This window comes from Eleginops maclovinus, chromosome 16 (genome assembly GCF_036324505.1).
Source record: "Eleginops maclovinus isolate JMC-PN-2008 ecotype Puerto Natales chromosome 16, JC_Emac_rtc_rv5, whole genome shotgun sequence".
Classification (NCBI taxonomy): domain Eukaryota; kingdom Metazoa; phylum Chordata; class Actinopteri; order Perciformes; family Eleginopidae; genus Eleginops; species Eleginops maclovinus.
In genome coordinates, this window is record NC_086364.1 from 11893171 (window position 1) to 11919185 (window position 26015).

General features: G+C 41.6%; 1 protein-coding gene across 2 annotated transcripts; it reads right to left on the reverse strand.

Annotated features, from left to right (window-relative positions):
• rhbdf1a (rhomboid 5 homolog 1a (Drosophila)) lies at nucleotides 1-24873 on the reverse strand. Of its 2 annotated transcripts, XM_063904223.1 has the most exons (19): nucleotides 24515-24873; nucleotides 8594-8738; nucleotides 8360-8499; nucleotides 7777-7884; nucleotides 6370-6583; nucleotides 5841-6047; nucleotides 5246-5368; nucleotides 4936-5099; nucleotides 4431-4682; nucleotides 4190-4301; nucleotides 4005-4079; nucleotides 3743-3904; nucleotides 3536-3636; nucleotides 3379-3442; nucleotides 2843-2937; nucleotides 2553-2628; nucleotides 2211-2311; nucleotides 1206-1359; nucleotides 1-1015 (listed from the first exon to the last, which is right to left on the reverse strand). In XM_063904223.1, exons 2-19 carry the CDS (start codon nucleotides 8708-8710, stop codon nucleotides 596-598), a joined length of 2685 nt encoding a protein of 894 aa, XP_063760293.1. In that variant the 5' UTR covers nucleotides 8711-8738; nucleotides 24515-24873; the 3' UTR covers nucleotides 1-595. The 2 variants fall into 2 exon arrangements, with proteins under 2 accessions (XP_063760293.1, XP_063760294.1); XM_063904224.1 differs by lacking the exon at nucleotides 7777-7884 and having other exon boundaries at nucleotides 24515-24872.
• Nucleotides 24874-26015: the final 1142 nt, after the last annotated feature.

Below are 26015 nucleotides of genomic sequence, written 5' to 3' on the forward strand. Positions count from 1 at the left end.
TTTAGGTTGTTGATCTTTTTTACTGTTGTTTTCAGTTACATGTGATTAGACAGGTAGCTATAACGCTACCGGGTTAAAACATCATCACTTATTGAGAAGCAATATAAACAAATAAAATAAAACATTTGAGTGCTCAGCATAATGTAACAAAAATATGGCAGTAGTTGGTACATTTTTCAAAAAGGCACCAACGGTATCGATATTTGATTTTTTTCCCTGCTTTCGTTTGAGGTTGCCTGAATAATAAATCTATGTCTGTACCAGCGCTGGCTTCTCGAATTCCTGCCTCACGGGTAAAGGGCAGCTGGGATCTTTGATGAGGTTCAGAAGTGCCATACCTTTGTTTCACTGGACAATGAAGGAGTGACAATGAACAGGGAGGTGATAAAAGGAAGTGTTTAGGATGAGGGGCATAGGTTTTCATACTGACAGAGTAAAAAAAACAAAAACAAAGTACATTGTCATTTTTCACAACGAAGGGGGACATTCCCACAGTCACACAGGGGCAGAGTGGAGACACAGACTTGCTGATATCATCTGTGAGTCCTCCTCTTTTGACCTGATGCCTTCCTGTATTGCTCACACTATCCACACTTCAGTGGAGGTGAGCATTGAGGTCGTACTTCTCACAGAATTTGTCCGTGAAGGGGATGCAGGTGAGCAACTCGCACCATTCACACTTGATTGGGTAGACATAGAATAGCACCACGAGGCCTGAGAAGAGCCCGACAAACACCACCAGGAAGACGATGATCTGACAGCGTTTGCGGTACATGTCCAGGCGGCCGAAGCTGATGTAGGGTAAGAAGGCGAAGGACAGGAAGAAGCCGGAGATGAAGCCACAAATATGGGCGAAGTTGTCGATCCAGGGAAGCAGTCCAAAGGCAAAGAGGAAGAGCACCACACACAGCAGCTTGGTGAAGGCCCTCCAGGGCTGGGCGAGGATCTGCCAGCTCTGAAACAACTCCACAAACAGACAGGCCAGGATCCCAAACTGAGAGCCGGCTGGGCCCACCTGATGAAAAGACATCAGAGAGAGGGCCGTAAGCTTACAAAACAATATTCAGAAACATTCACAACGTTATTTAAAAGCTCCTTTCATTATATGATGTTCTTAATAAACTTGATGAGCTCCAAAACAGGACCCCTGTTAATAAGGCTTCACAAATGCACTGATATTTTGTGATTCTGATGCTGGTGATTACCTCTGCTCTATAGGGCAAAAATATGGCTGAAGCTAAGTTGCCAGTGATGCCACTGAGAATGTAAATGATTGAGATGCGCAGCCAGCCTGCCAGCTTCTCCAGGTCCCTCAGGATGGTCATCTGGAAAGCCACTGACACCAGGCAGTGAAGGATCCTAGGGGGGGAGGACAAGGCAGAACATGTTAATATGTGCATATTTGTTTTATATATTATAATTCTATGTGCAGCGGGACGTGTGTATATGTCAGTGAGAAAAGCTGTGTGTTTTAGGGAGATAAGAAAAACCCCTCAGCAGACCGATGACTTTGCACATCAACAAAATCGGTCTGTATCTCATTGAAGCATAATGAGTTTGTGTAGTAAGGGCACTTTGTTTAATTACCCAGGAGATGGATAAGAGATAGTGTGAAGATGAAGCACTGCTCTTCTAAAGTGAGGTCAGCTCTCTGTGCTGACTGACTACACAGAGTAGTGCAGCCAGTCTTAGATATACACTGCATTAATTCAGAAATATTTAACTTGTGTCATACAGAATGTAGAGGGATATTCCAGCTATATGTGAATAGATTACAAGATACTCTCAATGACTCAAATCGGTCTTTAATTCAGATGATCTACATATCACTAGGGCTATGAAAGAAATTCCCCATATTATATTCTTTATGAACTCTTGCATTTATATTCGACACATGATTAAGCAATAACCTCACCTTTGCTTTAAGTCTCTATATGTCTTTTTATCTTTCAGTATATTTCATTTGAGAGCTACAGACAGCAGAGTCAGTGTCCTTGTATGTGACAAATATAATTTGCTTATAAACATGACGCTGATTCTGATCTTTTAATCATCCTTTCCTCACCACTGGGTGCAAACACAGTCCTTGAAAAAACGGATCTAGGAAAGCATGCTGAGATAAGCTGGCTTCAGTTCTTAATACATCATGTTTTGTGAGAGGCAAATATTATAATGAGCAAAATAACTTTCCAGTATCTTGACAGACTTACCCAGCATGCAGGAAAAGTGAGAGCCAGAGCCTGTAAAACTGATCTGGGATCTCTGGGTTGAGGAAAGGCAACAGTCCACAAACATCGTCCATGCAGTGTATCTGGAAATGGATGCACCACATAATTTTATGTAAAGTCATACAGAAACTATTAATGTGACAATCAAAGATCAAATATGACGTGCACATTTAAGCAGACAACACGTCTTCTACATAGAAATGTTTGCCGAGTCCTCACTAAATGTGTTTTGATATTCTGTAAACCCACAGTATAGTACAACAAATTAAGTTTTCCCTTTCCTTTTTCCCCCGAAAATAAAATCAAATTAAGAATGTTGCTTACTTGAGAGCAGAGAGTCGCCTCCTCATGAAAGTAGCCATTCATAAAGTCACAATATTCCCGGGATGTTATTTCACACCTTGAGAAAAACAAGGTAAGATAAGATGAGAATAGATAAGATGTACCTTTATTAATCCCCATGGGGAAATTCAAGTGTTTATGCAAACAACAGAGAAGAAGAAAAACAGTACAGATACACACAGGGATATGAATTCTAAATTAACAACATATAAAACATTTTTTTCTACTAGTCCAGGATAAATGTGAGTGACAGGTACGTCGGCTCTCCTCACCTTCCTTTGGTTCCAATGCAGCAGGGTCGGCCTGTGATGGTACAGTCTATGTGAGGCAGGTTGGTGTGGTTCCCTGTGTTGTACCTGGTACAAATCTAAAAGCCAGAGCAGTTGTTTTGTAAGTTGTTTTTCTTATCTTCCTCAGTGCCAAAATCTGATATACTTCCTAGATTCACTAACAAGGAATAAATATGACAAACAGCTATATATATATGCTGGACAGAACATGTTGCTTAACCCCCACAAACGTTTGTGATTCTTTGCATGCTATGTGTGAATTTCTGTCCTGTTTTCTATGACACCAATGTTGGAAATACATGTTTACACCATTTATTCTTTGGATTGTTAAAGTATTCTCTATTAAAATCAATTAATTCTCAAACAATTTCAAAAACATTGAGAAAGAAATCTTTTCATATATTAAATGTATCAAGTCCGGATTATATGTAAGGCATCACCTGTATTTACCTTTCCCCAAGAGTCTAATCTGTCATTTCATTATGCCTAAATACCAGACACAATTTCACTGAACTTACCGGCCATTTACTGATGTCATCAGGCCATTCATGAGGTGATACTGAGGCAGGCTCTAGACATATCCTATGAGGCAAACAATAGGCATACATTATGTATTTTACCAAACCGTATCAGTTAATTTATTCTGTGCAATGAAACAACTACTAGTGTATTTACCTGGGATCCTGATGGCATACAGAGCCATACTGTCTGTCTTTACCGTTTAACTGGGGTGTGCTGGAATGACTCGGCCACTTTACCCACACAGCTAGAGTACTCTAAAAAAACAACAACAAATGAAAGCGTTAGAAGCTAACATTTTCGATCTTCAGTTAAACTAAAAAGGTAGAAGAACACAAACAACAAGTCGGATGGTTTACAGACCGAGCATTCCTCCTCTGAGGTCTGGACGCAGCCGGAGCGATCGTTACGCACACAGCAGGCAGAGTTGCGTTCGATAGCTCTCTTTTCCCTGATAAGATCATGCACCTGTTTGTCCTGCCGCATGCATGGAGAGTATTTGGCCCCCAAGTGGATCAAAGCTTCCTAAAAATGAAAGTCAATAGAAACAACATATTAAATGTAATATTGACTTATGGAAATATATACATCTTTGTTGATCTTCTGTTAAGGGAAGAGTGCTCACCGAACCCGGCCCGATCCAAAAATTCTCCTGCTGTACATACTTGACATTTTCATAAACCCCTTTGTTTCTTAAAACCTAAATCAGAAGACATCCAAATCACAAAGAGCACAATATAAATGAAAGGAGTCGTAATGAGATGAAAATATTTGTATAAGTGTGTTTACAAATCACCAGCCTTTACTCACAGAATCAACTGTCTCGTGCTGGGAAAAGCCCACTGGTGCAATCCCATAGATGCATACAGCCAGGATAGTGATGAGCAAATGGACAACAGTGATCCAGTATGTAAAAAAAGGCCTAGAGGAAATAAAAAAGGATGAATAAAAAAAAAAGAAAGAGAACAGCAGCGCTCATCCATCACTGTTGTCCAGTGAGGTGAGCAGAGGGAGAGCACTCATTAGTCATATCTGTGAAGAGGAGCAGTACCTGTGATCATCCATGTCCTCTATCTGCCTCTTGACATAGCTGTCAATGCGCTTGCGGTAGGTGCGGTTTGTGAGCTTCCCCACCATGCCCAGTCCATAAGGCCTTTTTTCTCGGGCGAAAAGCTTCTTGACAGGTAAAACGATGCGCTGGCCTCGCCGCTGTCCGGTGACGCTCACCACCTCCTGACGAAGGGGCACCTTTGGGGGCCCTGGGGTTCCTTCTTTGGCTTTGCGCCACCCCCGCTCTAGAGGTCTGAAAGGGTTAACAAAGAAAAAGACACTGAATTATTTCTAAAGGCTTTCATCTCAGCAACAGAGAGTAGTGGTTTGGTAAATTACCTGAGGGCTTCTTTTACCACTCATTATATTCCCAACACTTGGTCCTCTTATACATAAGTTATAGCTCAGCTTTGTGAGTTTCAACTAAAACTGTTTCCAGTGACATGGGTGATGGTAACAATTATTTTAAAATACTGGTATCAGCACAGCCTAGTACAGCAACGTACAGCATGAGATGACTTCTCTCCAGCTCCGTCTTATCCAGGGCGCTGCCTGTCAGCTCCGTCTCATCCATCTTGCTGCAGGGCTCGGCCTCTTTCATGGCCGCCTCAGACGGCGACTCAAACACCTCGTCTGCGTACGTGGACAGCTCCTCCTGCATCAGAATGTCCTAGAAAGAAAATTGTACAAAGACAAAAGTGTGGTGCAACAAAATGTAATCACATGTTTTTATAATATGAATTAATATCGAATTACAAATAAACATGTTTACATTGTAATGGCATCATAACAACATTGTGGTTTTTCATGTCTTACTCTGGCAAAGAAGGATGTGTCCAGTTCATCAGGAAAGTCGAGCATGTCCTCCTCCATGAAGCTGGCGGGGGTGAAGCTGCGCCTTTGAGCCCGTCTTAGAGTGCTTTCCCGTATTGAGCGCCCCTGAGAAACACACACAAAAACAAATGAAAATATATACGCATTAAAAGCCGTTATTTTACCACCACAGCCAGTAATGTAATTCTGCACAAATAAAGTCGAATTCATCCAAAAAATCGGTTTAAGTAAAGGTATTTTTCTGTTTTTAATTGAATATAATGTCATTTTGGAAGACTGGTGCCAACGTTGAATTATGTCACTGGATTTAATCTCATAGCAAATGTATCAAGCAGTCATGTCTTGAGTTGCGAAAAGGCATCCTTCCTCTGGCCCTTGAATTTGGCGGTTTAAAAAACATCCATGAGGAGAACAGGTTGTGTGAATTGTGGAGAAGAAGAAATACCCTCAGATTGGTAAACATGGTGTCATTGGAGCCTGTTTGTGCTGTCCATATTTTTTGTGCATGACATGATAAGAATGAGAAATCAATCATCTGCATTAAATCTGTTCAGTTGAACTGATCACTCTCCCTCACCTTGACCAGCGCTGCGGCGGCCCTGAAGCTCATCTTTGCCACTGACTCTCTCTTACGTCGGCGAGGCAGTCGGTTCAGACCTGAGCGGGAGCTGGTGAAGGAACAAAGCGAGGTGGCTCCAGGGGTGATGGGGGTCTGAGGCACGCTGTAGCCATCCACCTCCTCCACCATACGGAAAGCTCGCCCTCGCGCCAATGGGTCCACAATCTGGAGAATGGTCACGACATATGGTTAAAAAGAGCCAAACTATTTAAATAATCAAGAGACAGTTATTCTTTACCTTAGACATTCAACCAATACTGTAGATTAGATACATTTAACACAGAAGCGACTCAAAGTAATGGGAGTATTAACAATGCACCTGTGTGCCAAGGTGATGTCCAAATGTATTATATTCAGAAAAAAGACTCCAATGCTTTGAATTTTCGAGGTTAAAGTACATGTTTGTCCACCATAACCATGATTTATTTTCATAAAACAACAAGCAAACCAGTCAGCATTAGGGAAAGCAGCCCTCATATTCCCTTACCTTTTGCATGCCATATTGTGAGGAGGGGACGTAGAGTGGAGGCGGGGTCTCCGTGCTGGTTAGGGAGATGTTGTCCTGGCTGGGCAGGTCCATCTCTCGGATCACCTGTGGCTTCAGCTTTCCATAGCGCAGGCTGCAGTGGCGCAGGCTTTTCCTTTGCCATTTCTGGGTGGCATCACCGTCCTTACTGACGCCAAACCAGTCCGCTGTTCCCCTAACACCACAAACACTGACCTTTCAGCTTTGGGTCACCAAACTAACAAATATGCTTCAATTCTCACAGAGATAAAAAAGGCTATCTTTTTGGTGACACTTGAGATGAACAGCCCTGTATGTGCATTAATGGGTTGGCAAAAATGTGTGTGACTGATAAGACTGCAGTTCCCAGGATGTAAGTAAAAGGCACAGGACAGGGAACAAGCCCGGGCATGTTTATGTCCAGGCACACCAGAATGATAGGTAGCAAGAAACAACAGAGCAATTAACTGGAGTCTGATGCGACAAATAAAAAAACAACTATTCAGATGTTTCCAATCTTAATTGACACAAGCTAAAAGAAAAATCCAATTAGGAGAGAACAGAGGATTTTTCTGAGGTTTAAATGTGTTCTTCCTCAAATATCATTCCACCAAACCTTGATACATGCAATCAGGTTGTTGAAGTTGAAGCCCTAATCAGTACCAGAAAAAAACAATGTTACTGCACCCTGAGGGCAGGAAGTGGAAGTGGAAACATTCTTCAAAGGAAAGTTCATGAAAGCTAGTTATTTCTTCTAATTACCAGCTGCATAGTAAACTCTCTGTAAAGTTTGGGTAAAATCTATTTCTCACTAGCTCAGCTCAGTCTCTGTCAGTGAATACATTTAGCTGTTTGTCTTGGTCTCCCGCTCTAAAAATATGTTGGTGTCAAGATTATAAAGCTAACCATATAATTGGCTTTCTTTGCAGCATTGGATATGCTCTCATTAACCTTGATTTCTAAGAGCATGGTTGAACATTGCCACGACCTAGACTTATCTAATCAGTGTCCACAATAAAAGCCTTTAGACCTGGCATGTCAGCCTTAAAATGTAGGGTCACTGACAGGTACCACTCAGATGCAAACACTTCTTGGGATATAAGCTATTTGAATTAAAAGGAATTTGTTTTGGTTTCAAAAAAATGTTTTATGACTCACTGCTGCAAAATCTTCAGTCAAAAAGATACATGTGTGGGAATGTTGTGTAATATGTTGTGTAAGTAAAGAAAAATCTAAATTTTAAGCAAATTGGCAATATCATGCGAATGGTCATTGCGAGGTAATCATACACAAAGTATACCCACTTATTTCCTTACAGTAAATCAGTGAGTACACACACCTGGCCCCTGACCCTAACACCTGCAGTTTGTGAGGGACTTCCTGCCGTACCTGAGCAGGGTTCTGGACAGCGAGTGGTGTTTCCTGATGCTGCGGCGCGCAGCACGCTGCCCCTTAATGGGAACCGTGTTAATCCGCTCAAAGTGCACCCTTCTGCTGCTGTGATCAGGCAGATCAGGACCGGAAGGTGGCAGAAAGGGACAGGAAGAAGGAAGAAGAGAAGACAGAAGATAAAAAGAGGCAGTGAGAAGGAAAAGTGCAGCTGGACAGTGCTGTAGCCATCATGCAGAGAGAGCAAAGCAGACTGTTAGGTTAGTACTTGGTTTTCATTGAGATTAAAAACTTTAGAAAGGTTATTAACAGGCAGGTAGGATCAGTCATGCAAATAAGAAAGTTAAGCAGACACACTGCAGTTTAATAGAAATTGTTGTTTTTTTACATGCCATGGGACGCAGGCCGCTTTTATCTTCCATTTAAATCATTAAACTTATAGAAGCATGTTTTGCTTATTTGACACACTGTAGCATTTCATTAAATAATTTGCAAGTTCTTCATATTCAAATCTTGAGGCATGCTATAACCCCATTATATCAAGATGTTGGTATATATCCAGTGTATTGCTAGCAGCGTTTACCTCTTTATGGTCTGAGTGATGGATGACTGGCGTTGTAAGACAGGCCGCCGGGTGTCAAAGAGGTCTCTGGGTGGGGACTGGAGGTGAGAGGTCTCCACTGGCATGCTTATACTGCGCAGGAACCCCTGCCTCTTCACCGGCTAGACAGCAAAGGACCCACAGGGAAAAGTGTGAAAACAAACATCATGACAAAAATGACAAAAAGCGAGAATGGGATTCATTGAGAAAGAACACCTGAACAAAAGTGGGAGGCTCGTCTAGTGACATCTGAGCCGTGGGAATGTCCAGTCGGAGCCAGGGAGGTTTCTTCCTCTGCAGGCTGCTGGTGCTCTCCCGCCGTGCTTCAGCCATGTTCTCTGTCCCACCCAAGGCCTGCCAGCTACAGACACAGAAGGAGAATATGACGTTATTATGTGTGAGAGAATCAGATGTGACCTTAAGGAACAATAGTAGGTAACAACACACAATCACATTTTAAAGATAATTTCTGCGGTTGCAAACATGATGGCCACAAGGATTTTGTGCTGCATAATTGTTTCACAAGAGGGTGCTAAGGACCCTTATTTGATTCAAGCATGGGCGTTCACATATTTCCATTCATTAGATAGTAAAGGGGGAAACCACAGAGAACCGCCTACAGCTTTCTACCTCTTGTCAAAACAGTTCCCAGAGCCATTGAAAAAAACTGCAAAACATGTGCTGGAGAGTAGGGAACTTGCATTCTTAAAAATAATCTCTTAATTCTAGTTAAAATCAAATTTTATCCCCATATGTTGTCCTTTTGTGGATCCAGCAAACCTCTCAGAGACTAATGACTATGTATGCATTCCCACAACTAAGCCTGCGAAGGTTAAACTGTAAAGCTCAACATCAGCCTGCCTGTAGCTGCAGCCTTGTTATCACCAGGCCCTCGTTTTATTGTCCCACCAGCTAACCTCACTTCTCTAGGCATGGTGGCTCATTTCCTGTCATTTACTTTACTCCCTACATTCCCACGGAAAAATGCTACTTTTAGTCCTTAACAGTGCGAAGGCATCATTTGCACTGCAAGTTTTCAAGCAGTATCCCACGAACATGTTCTTAAGCAAAGTTATGCATTCATTATTGATTTAAGCAATCTTTCAATCTGCAGACATGAGGAATGTACAAATTAATGACTGCCTTTCTGCAAAGCCTGTAAACTTACGAAAGAGGGTGTCTCCTCAGCTATGGAGCTGTTACAAAACCAAATGAATTAAGAATCCCTTTTGCATCTTTAAATTATTTTTGTTTCACAAGATGCAATTGTCACAAATGACGTTGCATCAGGTCTTGTCCTCACTTCTCTTTTTACAGACTCTGCAACCAGAAAAACAGTCCATGCAAACTGACCCCATCTGCGTCTCATTGCCATTTTAACACACCACAGGCTTCTGTTTTAGCCCAAGTGTTGATGGGAAGGGGTTGTCAGTGGATCTTTGTAGAAACAGAAGGAAAACCCCAGGCTGAGGGCTGATTGCTCAATCAACCAGTTCCCAGAAGGAGAAACATTTCTAACACAATAAAGGTATTGATATGAGAGGCAGAAAAAACTAGTGTGTGTGCATTGTAGGTCGTTATAGTGGGGTTTCGGATGACCTCCAGTGACATTGTCTGGACTGTTATAACAGATTAGAAAGGCAGACAACATCAATCCATCCATGGAAGAAGCAAGAGTGCCAGTCAGAGTGCACATATTATGACACATTCTACTCTCCTTTTTACCAAGGAAAGCCTGTAAAGCCTTCTGCCAGTAAATGCACCAGGAGGAGTTATTACAGACTTCCTCTATCTCATAGACAGGCTACTAACATTATGGCAAATGTAAATCCAGTTTATGCACAACAGTCCTCCCTCTTACCCCAGGCTAGAACACCCAACATTTAATTACTTTCACCATTAGTTCAAAGCAACAGCAGGGCTCCTGATATAGAGCAGATCAGTGATTGGAGGAGGCATCAGCTTCAGGGTTGTATATTGGAACAGAGTGGGACTGAACTAAAAGCAGACAGCAAGGGAACCTAATTTCCCTCCATGCTAAACATTGTTTGATTGCCTAAGCCCTGGCTCCTGGTGATTTAACTCATTTTGCCCTGACTGCTGCGTTGATGCTTCTCTGCCTCCAGAGAATGAAAGAGGGACGGACAGAAGATAACTGAAAACCTCTCATTGTTCCTGCGCCTCGCTTCTCCTCCTGCTTTTTTTCTAGCCGGCAGTCTCCCACTCCTCTCATCTTTGCATGAATGTGCTCTCTACGGTATATGAGTGATTGCCATTTACAGGCAATTACAGCCTCTTAGTTTATTTATCCTGCTGTCTTTATGCTAGCTAAATAAAACCCACACACAGTTTTTGTATTCAAGTTCTGAAATTAAGCTTTAAATGACAGTAAGTACTAAACACATTCTTATCATGCCAAATAGACTTCAACACAGCAAATCCTGATGCATAATGCAGCCATGTAGCTATTGTTATGGATTTTCATTAGCCCACTGATCAGTGGGTTTTAAGAGCTTTGGTCACAGCCCAAGGTAAACCTCCAATGTTCGACAGAAAGCCAAGTGCTGTGGAAGTCTGTCTGCCTATTTGTCTCTCGTCCTCCTCCAAAGTCAACATGGCAGCAAAACTGGCATGGGCTCGTGACTCGTGTCTCAGGAGCAGTTAAGCTGGAACAGTTGGGCATTGCTCAGACGCAAGCTACGACAGCTTGCAAAATGTCATCTAACCCACTGAGTGATAATTACAAATCACCGAAGAGAGGAGGTAGGACTCAAGGCTGGTCCCTGTATGATAAGAGGGGGTCTTCATAGGGAGAAAGTCCTTCAGAAGGAGAGATATCCTTGGGGGAAGGGGAGCTGATTGAAGTTTGTGTTTGGCAATTATCCAGGCAGGAGGATTAGCTCTCCCTTGACAGCATTTTATCTGTTCATGGTCAAGTTAGACGGTTACAGAAAATCGTTTTAAGTTAACAGCTTACTGAGACAAGACTACACTATTGAATTCTTTCAACCTGCTCAACTGCTTATTGAAAGCACCACAATGTCTTATCTTTTTCTCAGGGTGATTGCCTTTGTTCTGGGTGAGATGTCGTATGGCAACAATTTAAATCAAGTAATAGTTCCCTACAGTGTTTACATTCCCAGCACAGATTTCAGTTCCACATTCCTAGACTATAATGACTTAAGATATTTGTTTTACTTCACGATTCACATCTAAAGAGGGAAAACATCCACACCCATAACTGTGCACTGAGCCGCGCAAGATTGGCTTCCTGCCGTCGTTTGCTCCTTGTGAGAAACTAACACTTCCTACTCAATAATGAGACCCATGACAACACTGCATGGATTGTTTTTCTCGGGCTGATATTGCTTCTCCAAGCCACTTCTTTTCTCTATTAGGCAGAGAGAACGTCCAGGCAGACAAAACACAGAGGATAAAGCTGACGTCTCTCCAGGTGCAGGGATGTCCAGCAGGCCATAATGACTGGGGCTGACAGGCATAACCAGCACTCTCTCTGTCTCTCTCTGGGGAACTGCGCTCTATTGTAATACCTTCCGCATACAAACTCAAGGCCATTGAGGTTTGCCATGCCTTCATTTAACATAATTACTTAGTAATGTTCTCCAGTCATGCAGAGAGAGGCACTGGTTTATGACAACAGCAGCTACAGGTGAGTCTAAAAGTTTAACTGCCTGGCTCAGTAGATGGAGCTTTTAAGTGGCACCTTTAACACATTCAAGCCAGATAAAAAAACAAAACAAGCTAAGTGAGGGTGGGGGTGGGTTAATGCTTAATTTTGTGCTTGTTTGTTTTGAGTCAAAATAGCATCTGTGGTCTACTGGGGTTCATTTATTTAAGTCATTTGCCATTTTTGCCATTTTTAACTCCTTTTCAAGTAGATTAAAACTTAAAATAATTTGGGTAATTATTTAGATTATAAGCATTATAAAGAGACAAAACAAGAAGACAAAAATTGCACAGCTGACAGAAACACAAGGGTTAATCAAATATGTCCTTCTGAGACATTCTTGAAACCTTCTCTATCCAGGGCCATTTCCAATCTTAATGCATGCCATAGACACATTCCTAAAGATCTCTGGCTGAAAATGAACTGAGCTCAAATCGCCAAGTAGGAAACCACATGAAGCCTAACCATTATGGACAGGAGCTGGCTGGTTTCCGGGTACTGCGGGTACTTTAACTGCTTTGAGATACTCTACGGAGGCAGGCTAGCTGCAGCCTCACTGAGGGAAGCTGTCTGACAGAGTTGTGTCATTGAGGCTGACACAGCCTCAGGTGGCTGCTTTGTAGGGGCCTGCTTGCTCACAACATGGATTATAAGGCCAATGGGCACAGTAGAAAGGGGGAAGAGCTACCAGCAATTGCAGGCGCCATGATGGATGACCTCTTTTGGGTAGTGAAGAGGTGGGATACCTAATTGTTGAGGGCTGCAGGGCTTCCTGGCCCCAGGCTTCTGTTCCTCCTTTCACTCATTCATCCTCTTTCTATTCCTGTATGTCTAACCTGCTTCTGCATCAGATACAGCCGAGCCTTTGCCCACTGAAACTAAATTTATAAATTCAGTGTTACCTAAATATAAAGGTAGAATGTATTCTATGTTTCTACAATTTTCTGTTATGTAGGCAGGGCGCTGATAGATTATCAGATTACTCTCTTACTCACAACCTAATGGAACAAACAGGTTACGTTTTTCCCCATACTCCAATAGTTAGTCATTCACTATAAATGCTCCTAGTATCCATTGTTTATGCACTACTCAAGGCTGGAGGCCATATTTGACACTGGAAACAATGAAGGGAAACTATGCTATTCAGACATTCACTCTCCCTGTTATTTTCTCACTGACAAAACTTAAAAATATAAAGCCTTTTCTGAAAATAAAAAGACATACGAAGCATATCAGACCTTTTCTAAAAAAACAAATGCTTTCAACCTAAATATACAGTAGCTGCAGCTTCCTGAAATATGATTTCACAACTATGTCAAGAATCTCATGACCATGACATAGTCGTTCTTGTGGTGGGAGGCATGTGGGAAACAATGTGAAAAAGCAACTGATCTGGAAACCCTCCCCAACCAATGATCTAAACATAAACCTTTATAACACTACTGGCTTGTGTCTTGTGTAGTTCCTACAGGCATCTGAGGCCCATCTGTGCATTAATTGCAGAACTATGCTTTTGATCTTTAAATAGCACATTGTGCTTCCGACCCAGCTTGAATTAAGAAACAGACAAAACTACAAAGCCACTGATATTTCCTTTGGGTAATGAGAACCGGAACAGAGACAGAAACAGTCACTAAAATAAATGTGTTACAGTGAAGAGCAGGTGACATGAATGACCCAGTTGTGAAACTTGATTTAAAATAGATGGTAGATAGAGTGTAACATCTATGTAAATAATTAAAGCAATGCTCTAATGTGTCTCCCTTCCTTTATGGCTGCCCTGGGAACTATAAAAACTATGTGACTTTAACATATGGCTTCTACACATATAGCTCCCTAACCAAATGAAATTGAGCCATCTACACAGTCCAAACTTAAAGCGTTTCTCTATCTGTCTATCTGCCTATCTTTCAAGGAAGAAAAATACTCTGCAAAAATACAGCCACTGGCAAGAGAGTGAAGTGCAACTGAGCACCAGTAAAGCTGCAGTCATCTGAATTGACCCTAGCGACATGTGACAGGCTGTCACACCAAACCAGTCCTTACAACATTAAAAAACACACACAGAGAGACAGCAGAAATATCCATCGCAGCTGACCCTGAGATCAAGTGTCATAGCTATCTGAGGGGCAGCATGGCGGCAGGCGGGGCTGCTGAGACTGTCAAGGTGGGTGGATAAGGCTGGACATGGCTGACATGCCCAGCCAAGAAGGGTGGAGCAGCTCAAGCCTTTCCCATGTTTTCCACAGGCTGTCGGCACTCGGTGGGATATTACAATGAAGACTTAACCTTTTAGCTTTGAGCTTAGTGGTTTCAGTCTGGAGTGACTTATTTGCATGGGATCCATTGCCAGGCTCCCTCACTGTCATAACAGTGTTTACTAAATGATAGGATCGGGTGCCAGATATATGAATAGCTCATGCAAGTATAAATGGCCTCTTAAAAGCAGGCTGTGTGCATGTGGGGTATTTTTAGAGCAAGATTGCAAATGTACGTCTGGATGCAACTGCAGACCAACATGAAAAACATCCTGCTCCAGATTTCTAGACAGTGCGATGTTCCTTTAAAAAAACAACAATATGAAAACACTTCTCCAAGATGTGCACAGTTTCAAACTAGTTTTATGGAACGGTGTGCGTCCATTAATCTCTGTGCAAGAAAAGACCCTCACTAGAAGCGATATCTATATCCGTCATCACAATGCCTGCACCGGTGCCTGTCTTTCTCCACAAAGCCTTATATATTGCCTGGTGAATAAAGGTTGTAGAAAATTGCACTAGGCTATTTTATCAGCACAGTACCCCATCTTTTTACGAGAACTAATATCCTGCACAGGAAATCAATATGAAGGAGAGGTGTTTAGAGTACACAGGAAGCCAGATACACAATTACTTCTGCTGAGCACAAAGTTTATTTTACTTTTTGCTATACAGGTGAAATATTATTACAGCCAAATCAGCAATTGAATTATTTAGCCAGTCTGCAAAGGTGAATTATTTACTACATACTTCCTACAGGAGCTGATGTGCACATAACTGGGCCCCCTCGCCTAGAGCTCCTCGGTTCTCAGGATGTTAAAAGGCCTGTTTGAGCTCAGAACAGGTAGTAAATACTTGTCTTCACCTCAGCGGACAAAAGGGCTCACTTAGTGGATCTGTGTCATGTCTCTGTCCAGGGTTATGTTTGTGTTTCTAATCTTTAAGGAAGAAGCTGGCAGAAAAAACTCCCCCATGGTGGGCTATATATACATCAGAAGCCAAGACAACTAAATACAGTTTTATGCATAACAAGGGAGATGAGGAGATACTCAACTTTAGTGAGATCAGGTAACACCCTGTTGAACCAGCCCACTGTGCGGCCTTCTCCACTCTGGAATAAAGCAGTTCATTTTATGCTAGGACTCTAACTACCAGACCTGAAAGCTCTTTATGTCCTGTAGAAGCTCATCTTTACATTACTGTATCTCCAGAAGTACTGAACCCTACATGTAAGCCAGCAGCCACTGAAACCTAATGTACACTGAGCTGAAGAGAGTATGTGTGTGACAAACAAATACAGTTAAAGAAATTTAACAAGACTGTGATACTGCAGAGGACCTGACCTCAGCTCAGAGGCTAACAAGTTTCAGTTTCCAAATAAAAACATGGCTCTGCAATAAACCCAGATGTCCAATATAGACAACTGAAGTTTAGTTTGATAAACAATGAGATTAAGATAAACTATTGTTTGCCTATTACACTCACAATTGATCATATTGAAATGATTCTTTTCATGTTATTCTAAATGACATACATCTGCTTGCCTTTTCAGAAGCAAGGAAATGCTTTCATTTTAATATTACATTTTGAATTAGAAAAGGACTGTCAAACCAGACTGAAATGTAAATGTCAAAGATTGCTTTTATGCACTACATGCCATAATCAGGAGTTCAATAACATGAGCATCAGACTTCCTGATAAGGTTATAAAGTATTTCTCACCCCTTCATGTTTCTTAGTTTGACGCAACATCCTGGATTTATGGCTTACTACAACAGAGGGAAGTAGGCCATCTCTCTTGCAGCGCCCAGTCCTCCCAAAAGTGTCCTGAGACAATCACTTCATTGTCTATGGGAAGGTTGACATTCTCTCTTTAAGTGAGTAAGAGGAGAATCTCAGAAACAGTGTGGCCTGACAACATGTGATCCCCATCTAAATAGTTTCCAGCATGATATCAGCTTGAATCAATCCTACAAAAGGTTGCATTGTATGGCCTGATGTGGACTGTGCTGAACAAGAGTCATTGTGCAGCCGGATCGGAGTAAAAAAAAACAAGAGCAGCAGGCTGAAGTTTTCATCCCTCCATCAATGGAAATTGCACACTGAGCTAATTCCCAGATGAGATTAATAGTCCGAATGAGCCGAAAGACAAGTTAGCTCTATTATGGTTAAGCAGAGATGTATTGGTGTGTAAGTTATAATGGACAAGCATCAAGTAATTAGTCATACTGACAGAAAACAAAGCCCACAGTGTCAAGCGTCTATCACTGCTGTATCTCTTTGATCTAATAAATCAACAGGATTTAAAATACTTCACAAAGGAGAGCCATCAGCTCTGTCATCTCACATCCTCCGTGGGAGACCACCAGCACGGTAAGAGGTCAGGTTACTGCTTATTTTATGGAGCAGTGCTGGAAGGAAGGAAGTGCAGAGCAGAGGAGGGGGAGACGTGCAAATGAAGGCAGGAAACACACTGCAGACAGGGCGCAATCTCTGTGTCCTGTCCACACAAACACGGAAACAACATACATTTGCTCACATGCACAGGAACACATCCAACCGCGCACATGTAAACACACACGTCCCATCCCTGTCAATGATGTAGCATACGTCACAGCATACAGAAATTAATATGTCTTAATTGAGTCAGGCAGGCCGCCCACTCTGGACAGGCACCAAGCCGCCAGAGAGTGATCTCAGTGAAGTGTGACATTGAAGCTGACACTTCTGTTGAAGAGAGCAGATGAAGTGTAGCCTGTAGCACTGGCACAATGGGAATTAGCCGTTTTAGCATGGATTTAAACAGAGGAGAGAATGGAGGCTGTGTAGTTTTTCAGGACACAGAGATCTACAAAGCCAATCCTAAAATAAAGCTTAAAGGGGTTTCAAAGGGATTATTTGTTTAACTGATTTAAAAAAAAATATGAAGGGTGTGAGATTAAAATGCAGTATTTACACATGATAAATTCATTAAAAACATAGCATGCCAAAAGAATAGTGCTAAAGAATCAATTTACTAATAATGAACAGGATATCATTTATACATGACACATTTATTATTTTAGGCACTAATCAACCTCAAAGCCTAAAGTCTAATGACGGTTTTGGCCCTTTAAATTCTTAACATTTCATCATTCACTGAAATTACCTAAATTCCTCATAAAATAAGTTATTCTTGGAAGATTTGACCTGGTGCATAGGACAGATTATGGACTGCATTGATTTTTGCCATTGCAATCTGTGAGTATGAACACATGTGGGGGCGGGTGAGCATGTGCATGTATCTGCAGTGTGTATGTGGAGGTGTGCCGATGAAGTTAAAGGCAAGGAATATCAATTGAGGCTGTTGTGGCAGCCTTCTTCTGCACAAAAAACATTTATTGTCACACATCTTTGATACCAGATTTTCTGTTTTAGACAACAGTACTGACTTGTGTCACAGGTTTGAGGATTTCATTTTCATTTTGCAGGGGCAACAGCCACATAGACCTATTTGGTTTATAGGTTCCCTTACTGGATTTGATAGACAATAAATGTCAATGATAATAAAGCAACAATATTTGAATCTTTCAAAACTCATACACAGGCGAACATGCCTGTGAACAAGAAGAAGAGCCCTCAGTAAAATCAATGAAATGCACAAAGTTTATCTTGGGAATGTCTTATGCATTTGAAGTAGTTTGATCAACAGATGAGTGCTGATTCACAGTACAGTATGTGTTCTAGTTCCCAGCGCTGCATGTGGTGGGAAGAGCACACAGATCAATCACATAGACTGCTTACCCTTGCAAAAACAATTGTGTAGTAATGGAATGAAATCAAGTTCAAAAACCTTATTTCTGATATAGTATCATGACATTGCCAACCCACAGGAGAAATCTGACGGTTACTCAGTCACTGTGGTGGGGCACAAATTTGGGTCAAAATGCATTTTGGCAGAGGCTTTGAACAATGTAGATTGTGGCGCAGTGATTCAGATAAATGTGAGGTGAGATCCCAGGCTCTGCGTCAAAGCAAGTCAGAATCACTCATCATGGCGGCATCATTTCTATGACTGGTTTTTAGAATAAAGAATAAACTTTCAGAAAATTTGAAGATCCATGTTCCTCTGCACGTGGCTTGAATAGCAGTGAATTCTGACTGGTCGAATTAGATGCACTAATCCATACAAGCAGCAATTTCAATACATTTCAATCCAACTTAATATTTTAGACTCAAGGGTGAAATAACTAAATATCTGCTTTTTTTAGAGATTCCCCAGACTTTCATTTGTGAGAGGAAATGAGAAGATACCCAGAGAAAGACCCAGAGGTGAGGCTGTGTCTCTGAGTTTGAATAAGTGAGATGTGAAAGTAATGATGATGATTGGGGGGGAAGGAGGAAGAATGAAGCCATGCTGCTGGACCAAGAGATCAGTGGAAAACTCCTGACAAAAGCACAGGAAAACTGGGAAGGCTGGGGCAGGTCCTCTGGGACAGTCCCACTCCCAGTGAGGGGGAGGATTCCTCAATCCTGATTTAACTGAAGAAAACACACACACTGTTTTTCTATGGAGATAAAGTCAGTTTCCCCTTCAGGTCACAGAGGACATATGACAGATTGCTCATTACTCTGCTTAAGGTATGACATCAAGCAAATATTGTCACGCAGGAGCGACAAATGATCAGGAAATGCAATATTGTTGAGGAGACAGAATGTCTAATTAAGACAAGATGAGAAGTGAAACAAAAAAAGAGAAGGAGCTTGCCTCCCTGAGTGGGAATTCAAACCCTGACAGCCTCCAGGAATATATAACTTCTGATTTACTTTACTGTTAGTGTTTGTTTTTGCAGGGTTTGGAGTGAATATGCTTTGCCACATTACGCTTCTAGTGTGATGCCTAAAACTGGGTGTGATCAACTGGGCACCATAAATGAGAGACTTTACATCATTTTCCCTGGCAAGCAGCATTACCAGCTCTTTCATATGAAAGGGAAAGTTGGCAGAGCTATGCAGAGAAGCAGTAGAGAGGCAGCAGAAGTGGAAAGTTAAGAATTTCTGGTTCAGGTACATGTCCAAATATGCCAACAGCGCCTGGCAGGATTCTACATCAATTTGTCTGACAAACACAGATCTATTTGAATAATGAGAAAGAACAACTTAATAATAAAATAGGAATTTAGATGCACCACTTGCATACTTAAGTGACCTCTCAGAAATCCTATTTTTACACTTCAGGTTCATGTTCAGTCAATAGAAAAGAGCATTTAAACCGAGCAAGATCTACCACTTCCGTAAAAATAACAAGTAAAAGAAAAGTCACAGAGGAATCCAAAACACACCCTCATTTCTGGGAAGGCTGCTGGAGTGAGTTTGGCGTGTGGTATGTGATGTTGGTGGGACTGTTGAAGCTGCCCAGATATAACTGTGTATGTGCAGCTACACTCAGGGAACAGTCAAATTGAGTTTAGCAGTCTGGTACACAATGAGGATTCACAGCCTCTTCGTATGACGATTGATGACCGACTGTGCCAAAGATAGCGTACAGTGGGGGGTGGCTTTCCTATTTAAAACTTCGCCCTCAACGCTGCTGTAACAGTGCTGGGATAGTGTATCTGTCAGGGTGTTCCTTGAGTTGGTCCTCTGGCTTGACAATGACCTGAGAAAAAAGTAAACAGATGTAACACAGGGCTGTCATTACAGCATGTGAGGCATTTGCTGCATGCATTACACTACAGTCTCCATTGTGGATTAGCAACACAAAGAAGTTGTCTCTTGATGTATTTTGAATATATACAGTATATATCATTTTTTTTCTTCTCTCTCTCTTCTCTATAACCTTGGAACTTCGAAAAAGTGTTATAGGTTGAAAGGAAACGCTTTTAATGACAACACACCAACAACTTTTGGGTGAATGAAACTTAGTGCATTTCTAACAAGGAGACGTAACATATTTTTCACAAGTTATACATAAAGTTGTACTACTACTATTGAAGCCTGTGTGGGTTTTTAACAAAACTCTCTATCATGGGATTTCCCCCAGGTATGTAATTGCAACATATACCTCTGTCTCTAGGCACACGGTAAAGTGAGATATTTATTGGGCAAACACGCCCTCAGACAGCTCTTCACGCTCACAGAGGCAGATCAAAGTTCAAGGAGCAAATGCTGTTGTCTAAAAGTGCTAACCTTCTGGGAAAAATTCCCACAGCACTGAAAATGAGAGTTGCTCTGAGGTTAACCAGCCTTAGACACTGTGTCAGTGAGAATACAAGCTACAGGAACAAATACATCCCACAACTACCAACCCCATATTAGAGGTTTCCCTCTCAGCTACAGCTTAATATTGGCCTAAACCAAATACCATGAAAGCAAATCAAAGTAAACCTGTATTTTCAATTCAGTCACATATCCCACTTTTCTTTTAACCTGCCCATCAAAGGATTCTGGTCAATTCTGGGAAATCCGGTTCATGGATGGCTGTCTAGGTCATGATAAATGAGGTGCTGACTGAGAGAAGAGAAGGGTGGCATGCTAGCAGGGGGAGGCCATGGAGGCTCAGAGGTAAACCTGAAATAGCCCTGCTGCTGCATTACAGCATTTCATCACAACTGACTAAACCGTCATGGCTGCGGATGCATCATGCCACCACCAAGATGTCATACGGTGAGAACAATTGGATGCAATGGCTGTGAGTCACATAGCGGAAGCAGGCAGGCAAACGAGCAGCCATAGGATGAAGATCTTTATGAGCAACAAACACCACACTTCCTGTATAATTATCAACAATGCCCCACAACCAATCAGGATCTTGTGTACCTCTTTAAATAAGCTGAATGTATCTGCTTACATTCCTTGTTGCACCACGACAGACAATAGAGAAACAACACAGTTTCTGTTTTCCACAAATACCACATTATTTGCATTCAAGAAAAATCAGGAGTTCCTGCTCCTGACAACTTAGTCAAAACCGTAAACAATAACAAAGTAAACAAAAGGTACAAACTGAGTACCAGTGAGAATTAGATCAAACACTGCCTGTGGGCTCTCTCACCATCAAGCCTCTGTAAAAAACTGACATGCTTTTTAAGCTAATGTCTATTTGAGCTCAGTTGTAGGAACAGTTGTAACCAATTTATTCAGCAGGAAACCGTGTGTATTGTCTCCAAAGTAGCAAAACAAGTTGGTTAACATGTTTGACCTCTCAAAAAACTGCTGCCGTGCCCCACATTCACAAATCAAGCCAGGAGACTCACTGCAGCAGTTTTCACACAAAGCAGAATGATGACAGACACATAGAGTCTCAGAGAAATGGCTTTTTCATTTAACAGTATAAAAACTCTTAGTCATTAAGCTTCAACACTATTCATTCACAGTGATTAGGCTAATTATTACAGTCTTGGAGAAGCTCTGTTGAAACCCAAAGTAGTGTGTTTTAAAATAAAGTCAAGCCCTCAAACAATGTATGCATATAGAGTTAAAAAAAAAAAACAAGGCACAAGATTTTGATATATATTCCCAACATGTGATCGTGTAGTCACAAAAATAAATGGTTTCTTTTATTTTTATATTGTTTTGAAAGTAAGGATAATGTGGGCTCATTTAAGAGTGGGATCACTATCACAAATACAAAAATACAGAATATTAGGGATAATATTGTTTATTTGACAAAGGAAACTATTAAATGGCATCAAATGTACATCATGGCCTTAACATAATTTATGGAATTTTAAAAAAGCCTTAAGGGAACTTTATGGGTAAATCAGCATCCTGTCAAGCTTTAACACAGTGTGAACATGTGATCTGCTTAAATAAAGCAACTTTCTACCTGGGTCAAAAAACAATTTAAATTTCAGGTCGTCTGGAAAACAGGATTCACAAGTGAAGACATTTAGACTTGTGATACAGATGTGTTTGTTGGAGAAACAGCCTGAGGTTATTTAGAGGAGCATGTGCTCTGCACACATGGGACTGTTCAGCCCAGTGATGCTCATTTCTCTTCAACTCAGAGCAAGCTCTGTCCAGAGAGACTAAAGAAAAATGACCAACAATCACACAGAGCACACCCATGTCTGGGAAGAGGAAGATTTCACATTTGAGAAAGCCTGTTACAGGAAATCTATCGCTGCTTTGTAGTCCTGTGACTTCTCCTCAGCAGAGCATCACATATACAGAGAACAAAAAATCTGGACCACATAACTATGTCGTGCTTGTAGATGTACTTCCTTAACAAATCAAAAATGTTCTGGACTCAGGATTTCAATGTTTCTTTCCTTATGCGCTCTATGAGTTGGACATTGTTTGATTAAGAATGGCCAACCATTCAGGAGACAGGGGCCCTCAGTGTTTACTTATACTGGACGACCACCTCTATTTAAGTTGCCATTGATCACCAGATAGCAAATACAGCAAGAACACTTCATGAGATTAACTGTTTACTATATAACATTTTTTTTAAAGAAGGGAAAGAAAGATCAGAGATTGATTGATTTCAGCAGGGATTTAACCCAGACGCATCATCTTGTGTGTGTGATTAGGCCACATATGAAAAACATCACGTTGCTATTGCAGAGTGATAGGCTACATGCTTTGAGAGGTATGCAAATAAATATATATTGAAAAATGTCAATGAATGACGGTTAACATAACCGCTGAGTGTAAAATCACGCTCAGTGGGTCTTTGAAGGCAACACCATGAAGCATTTGTACAGGATTTTGCACTTGGCAAGACTGACAGACAGATACCGCGCCATGAGTCATGCAGGCATGACTACAGCGTGGCCCCCTCAGCAGCCCCCTGAAAAACTCACATACCAGCCAGTCAACACAGGCCGGCTTGGATGGTCCACCTGCCTTAGCACAGCTACTCCCAGCTCCCTCCAAGTATCACGTACCCACATGCACCCACATAAACATCCAAACACATGCACACATTGGGAATACTCTCTTTGGAGTCCAGTTGGAGCAGATACAGAGGATGAGCCTGACTGCCACTATCACACATCAGAGCAATGCTTTATCGGTGTGATTACATCACCCAGAGACATGATCCCCCTCCCTCCATGCGATAAGGTTTCAGGAACACTGGGCACACAAACCGGGCCATGTGCTCCCATGTCCTGTCTGCCAAAATAACTCAGCAGTTTCTAATACAGTACGTCTATGGTTTCACTTCAGTCTGCCCAGGTATTGTAGGACATTGAATCGCGTAACCTTTCCAATGTCAACAAGTTTGTGGTTTGTTAATACTTGAGCTGCCTTCCATGGAGCTTTCAACCTCTTCGGAGTCAAATCCAGACGTTAAGGTGGCCCCTCCATGTGTATCATTTTGAAGAATCTGTTCCCTTTTGGGACAATCTGCCATGAGTCACTTTGAGTCACTGTGGTTAGTTCCCCATGAAAGCTACTATTCAGAAGAAAACAAAGATCTAAGGAAGAATTAATACTTTCAGGTTCAAAGGGTTGGAGTGCAGGGAGATGATATGAGAACCTCCTGCTGTGTGCTGCTCTTTTCATCCACATCTTCATCATGAATTATATAACATTTGTGTGCAGCCGGCCATCTATATTACAGTCGAGCAAATGTGTGGTGCAGCAATTTGTTGATTCACAGAAACATGAAACAGTGATGATTTCATTTGAGGAAATTATGCTGATAATGAACGTGGAAAAGGAGGGAGGAGTGGGAGGAAGAGGAGAAGTGAGGTCATGGTGTGACTTAATGCATGATGTGCTGTATGATTAGTCAATAACATAGTCATTAAGGTTTATTCCTTAGTACAAACAACAATTAGGCAGAGCCATCCTCCATCAGTCTCCAACCATGAGATTTGCTTGGCTCATACAGGCTGGTTATTATGAATGTAATCTCTACTGAATGTGGCCAAGTTTTAAAAAACGTGTAGGGTATTTCACATTTTTTAAAAGGTGATTGGGCCTAAAGGTAGATCTGATTATACCTCATGAGCACTTTAAATAGCCTACTTTCACAAAAAATTCCACTACAGGTAGGGCAAATGGCACAACTCCCTATAACCCAAATGATGCTCTGCTTACTATTTCCAGCATGTATGTGAAGGATTCCCATGTCGAGCAATAATTCAATATAAACTCGTCTATCCCTCTCGATCACGACGCGTGAGCGCTTCCTTCGGCTGCTTTCTTCCGTATGAGCGACCACAGGAGACAAGCATGACATAAGGACAAAACTTACCCTTATAACAAGCAGCTCAGATGATCTCCAGCAGTGAAACAGAAAACACAGATTGTATTTCTCCCAGGCAGCAGATGAGATAATGTGTCACATCATCCTGGTGGAGGCGCAGTAATAAACACGCTTTTTTCCCACCTCGCAGATGTTTAACGCCAAGCCTGGTGCCGTTAAACAGGTCACTCCTGAACGCACCAGCAGCAGCGGCAGTCCCGGGTGTTCTGGACGAAATGTACCTGCCGTCCGCTTCTCTGCTTCCCACCTACGGTCAGAGCATTCCCACACCGCTCCATGAATCGACCCGGGCTAAGTTTTCTGCTGCCGGTTGTAGCCTAATTCAGTTTGGCGGAGAGGCAGCCCCGCCCTGCACTGGAGACGGGCTGTGGAGAAGGCAAGCCCGTCAAGATCACCGACCAATCGGTGTGTACACAGGGAGGCGCTGCTTCCCCTGGACGCCGTGACTAAGCGATATCAGGAGGGGTCCGGGGACTGAAACCGGGGTTAACTCTCCGTCTGCAGTGATTCACGTCAGACATCCTTGTGACTCAACTTAAATTAAATGTGTACTGAAGACATTTAAATTGCAATTAATTAAAAACATTTTAACAACTATCCAATTATAATTTCGGGATCTGCAGTGGGATGAATGGGATAAGAATGAACTCAATTCGGTGTACATTTGTTGACAAAACAAGACCTTATGGAAGAATAAAAAATACAAAATCGGAATTTCTTTAATGCAGTGGATTTTTCTGCCTGAGTTGTATAGGTGATCCTAAACAAAGACTAGGGCTGACTTGTTATATTACTGTAGTGCTAATAGATTTCCAAATAAGCCTAACATGCCATGATGATGCAACATTACATGCACATTCCCATTTATTGATTTTCAACATAAGATAATTAGTTTTATGAAATTGAGATTCCTTCACTTAATCATTATTTATTTAAATACATGTTGCTTCTCATTTAGGTCATTAATTTTTAGCACAGCCCTTAAGAAAATGCCACCCTGCATGTAAAAAAATGCAACCAAAAGTACTGACTGACTTACGAGTAAGCAATTAGATGAACTCAACTTGAATCATTTGAGGTTAGCCACAATGGATCACATTCAGCACACTTGAATGGGTACCAATGGCTTTGAGATCTGACAGTCCTTCTCCTAGTTTCATTATTATGTACGTTTTTCCGTCGTCTGCTAACATGTTTCAGTTTTCTTTCAACCACAGGTGATGAATCTTATGTAAGTGATCTGTGACCCTTGTATAAATCATCTCAGCAAGTCTGCCTGCGACAGTCTGAAGCGTAAGAATAAATATAGATGCATGTTGATAAAACATTATGTAACCAGGATTATTACATATTTATTATGTAAACCAATTTCCCCCCATTTCAGTTAGTTTTCAAATAAACCATGCAATGTAGTCACATGACACGGTGATGATCACCACATCACATGCTATCAATGAACCTTGTGCGCTCAGAGAATACAGTCCTGCTT

What these genes read in the sequence shown, in the direction of transcription:
- rhbdf1a (XM_063904223.1), bottom strand. Translation starts at nt 8,710, where the DNA reads ATGGCTGAAGCACGGCGGGAGAGCACCAGCAGCCTGCAGAGGAAGAAA. An exon ending in AGCCTCCCACTTTTGTTCAG is followed by an intron (nt 8,500 to 8,593) that starts GTGTTCTTTCTC and finishes TTTGCTGTCTAG; the next exon opens with CCGGTGAAGAGGCAGGGGTT. An exon ending in GAGGACATGGATGATCACAG is followed by an intron (nt 4,302 to 4,430) that starts GTACTGCTCCTC and finishes TATTTCCTCTAG; the next exon opens with GCCTTTTTTTACATACTGGA.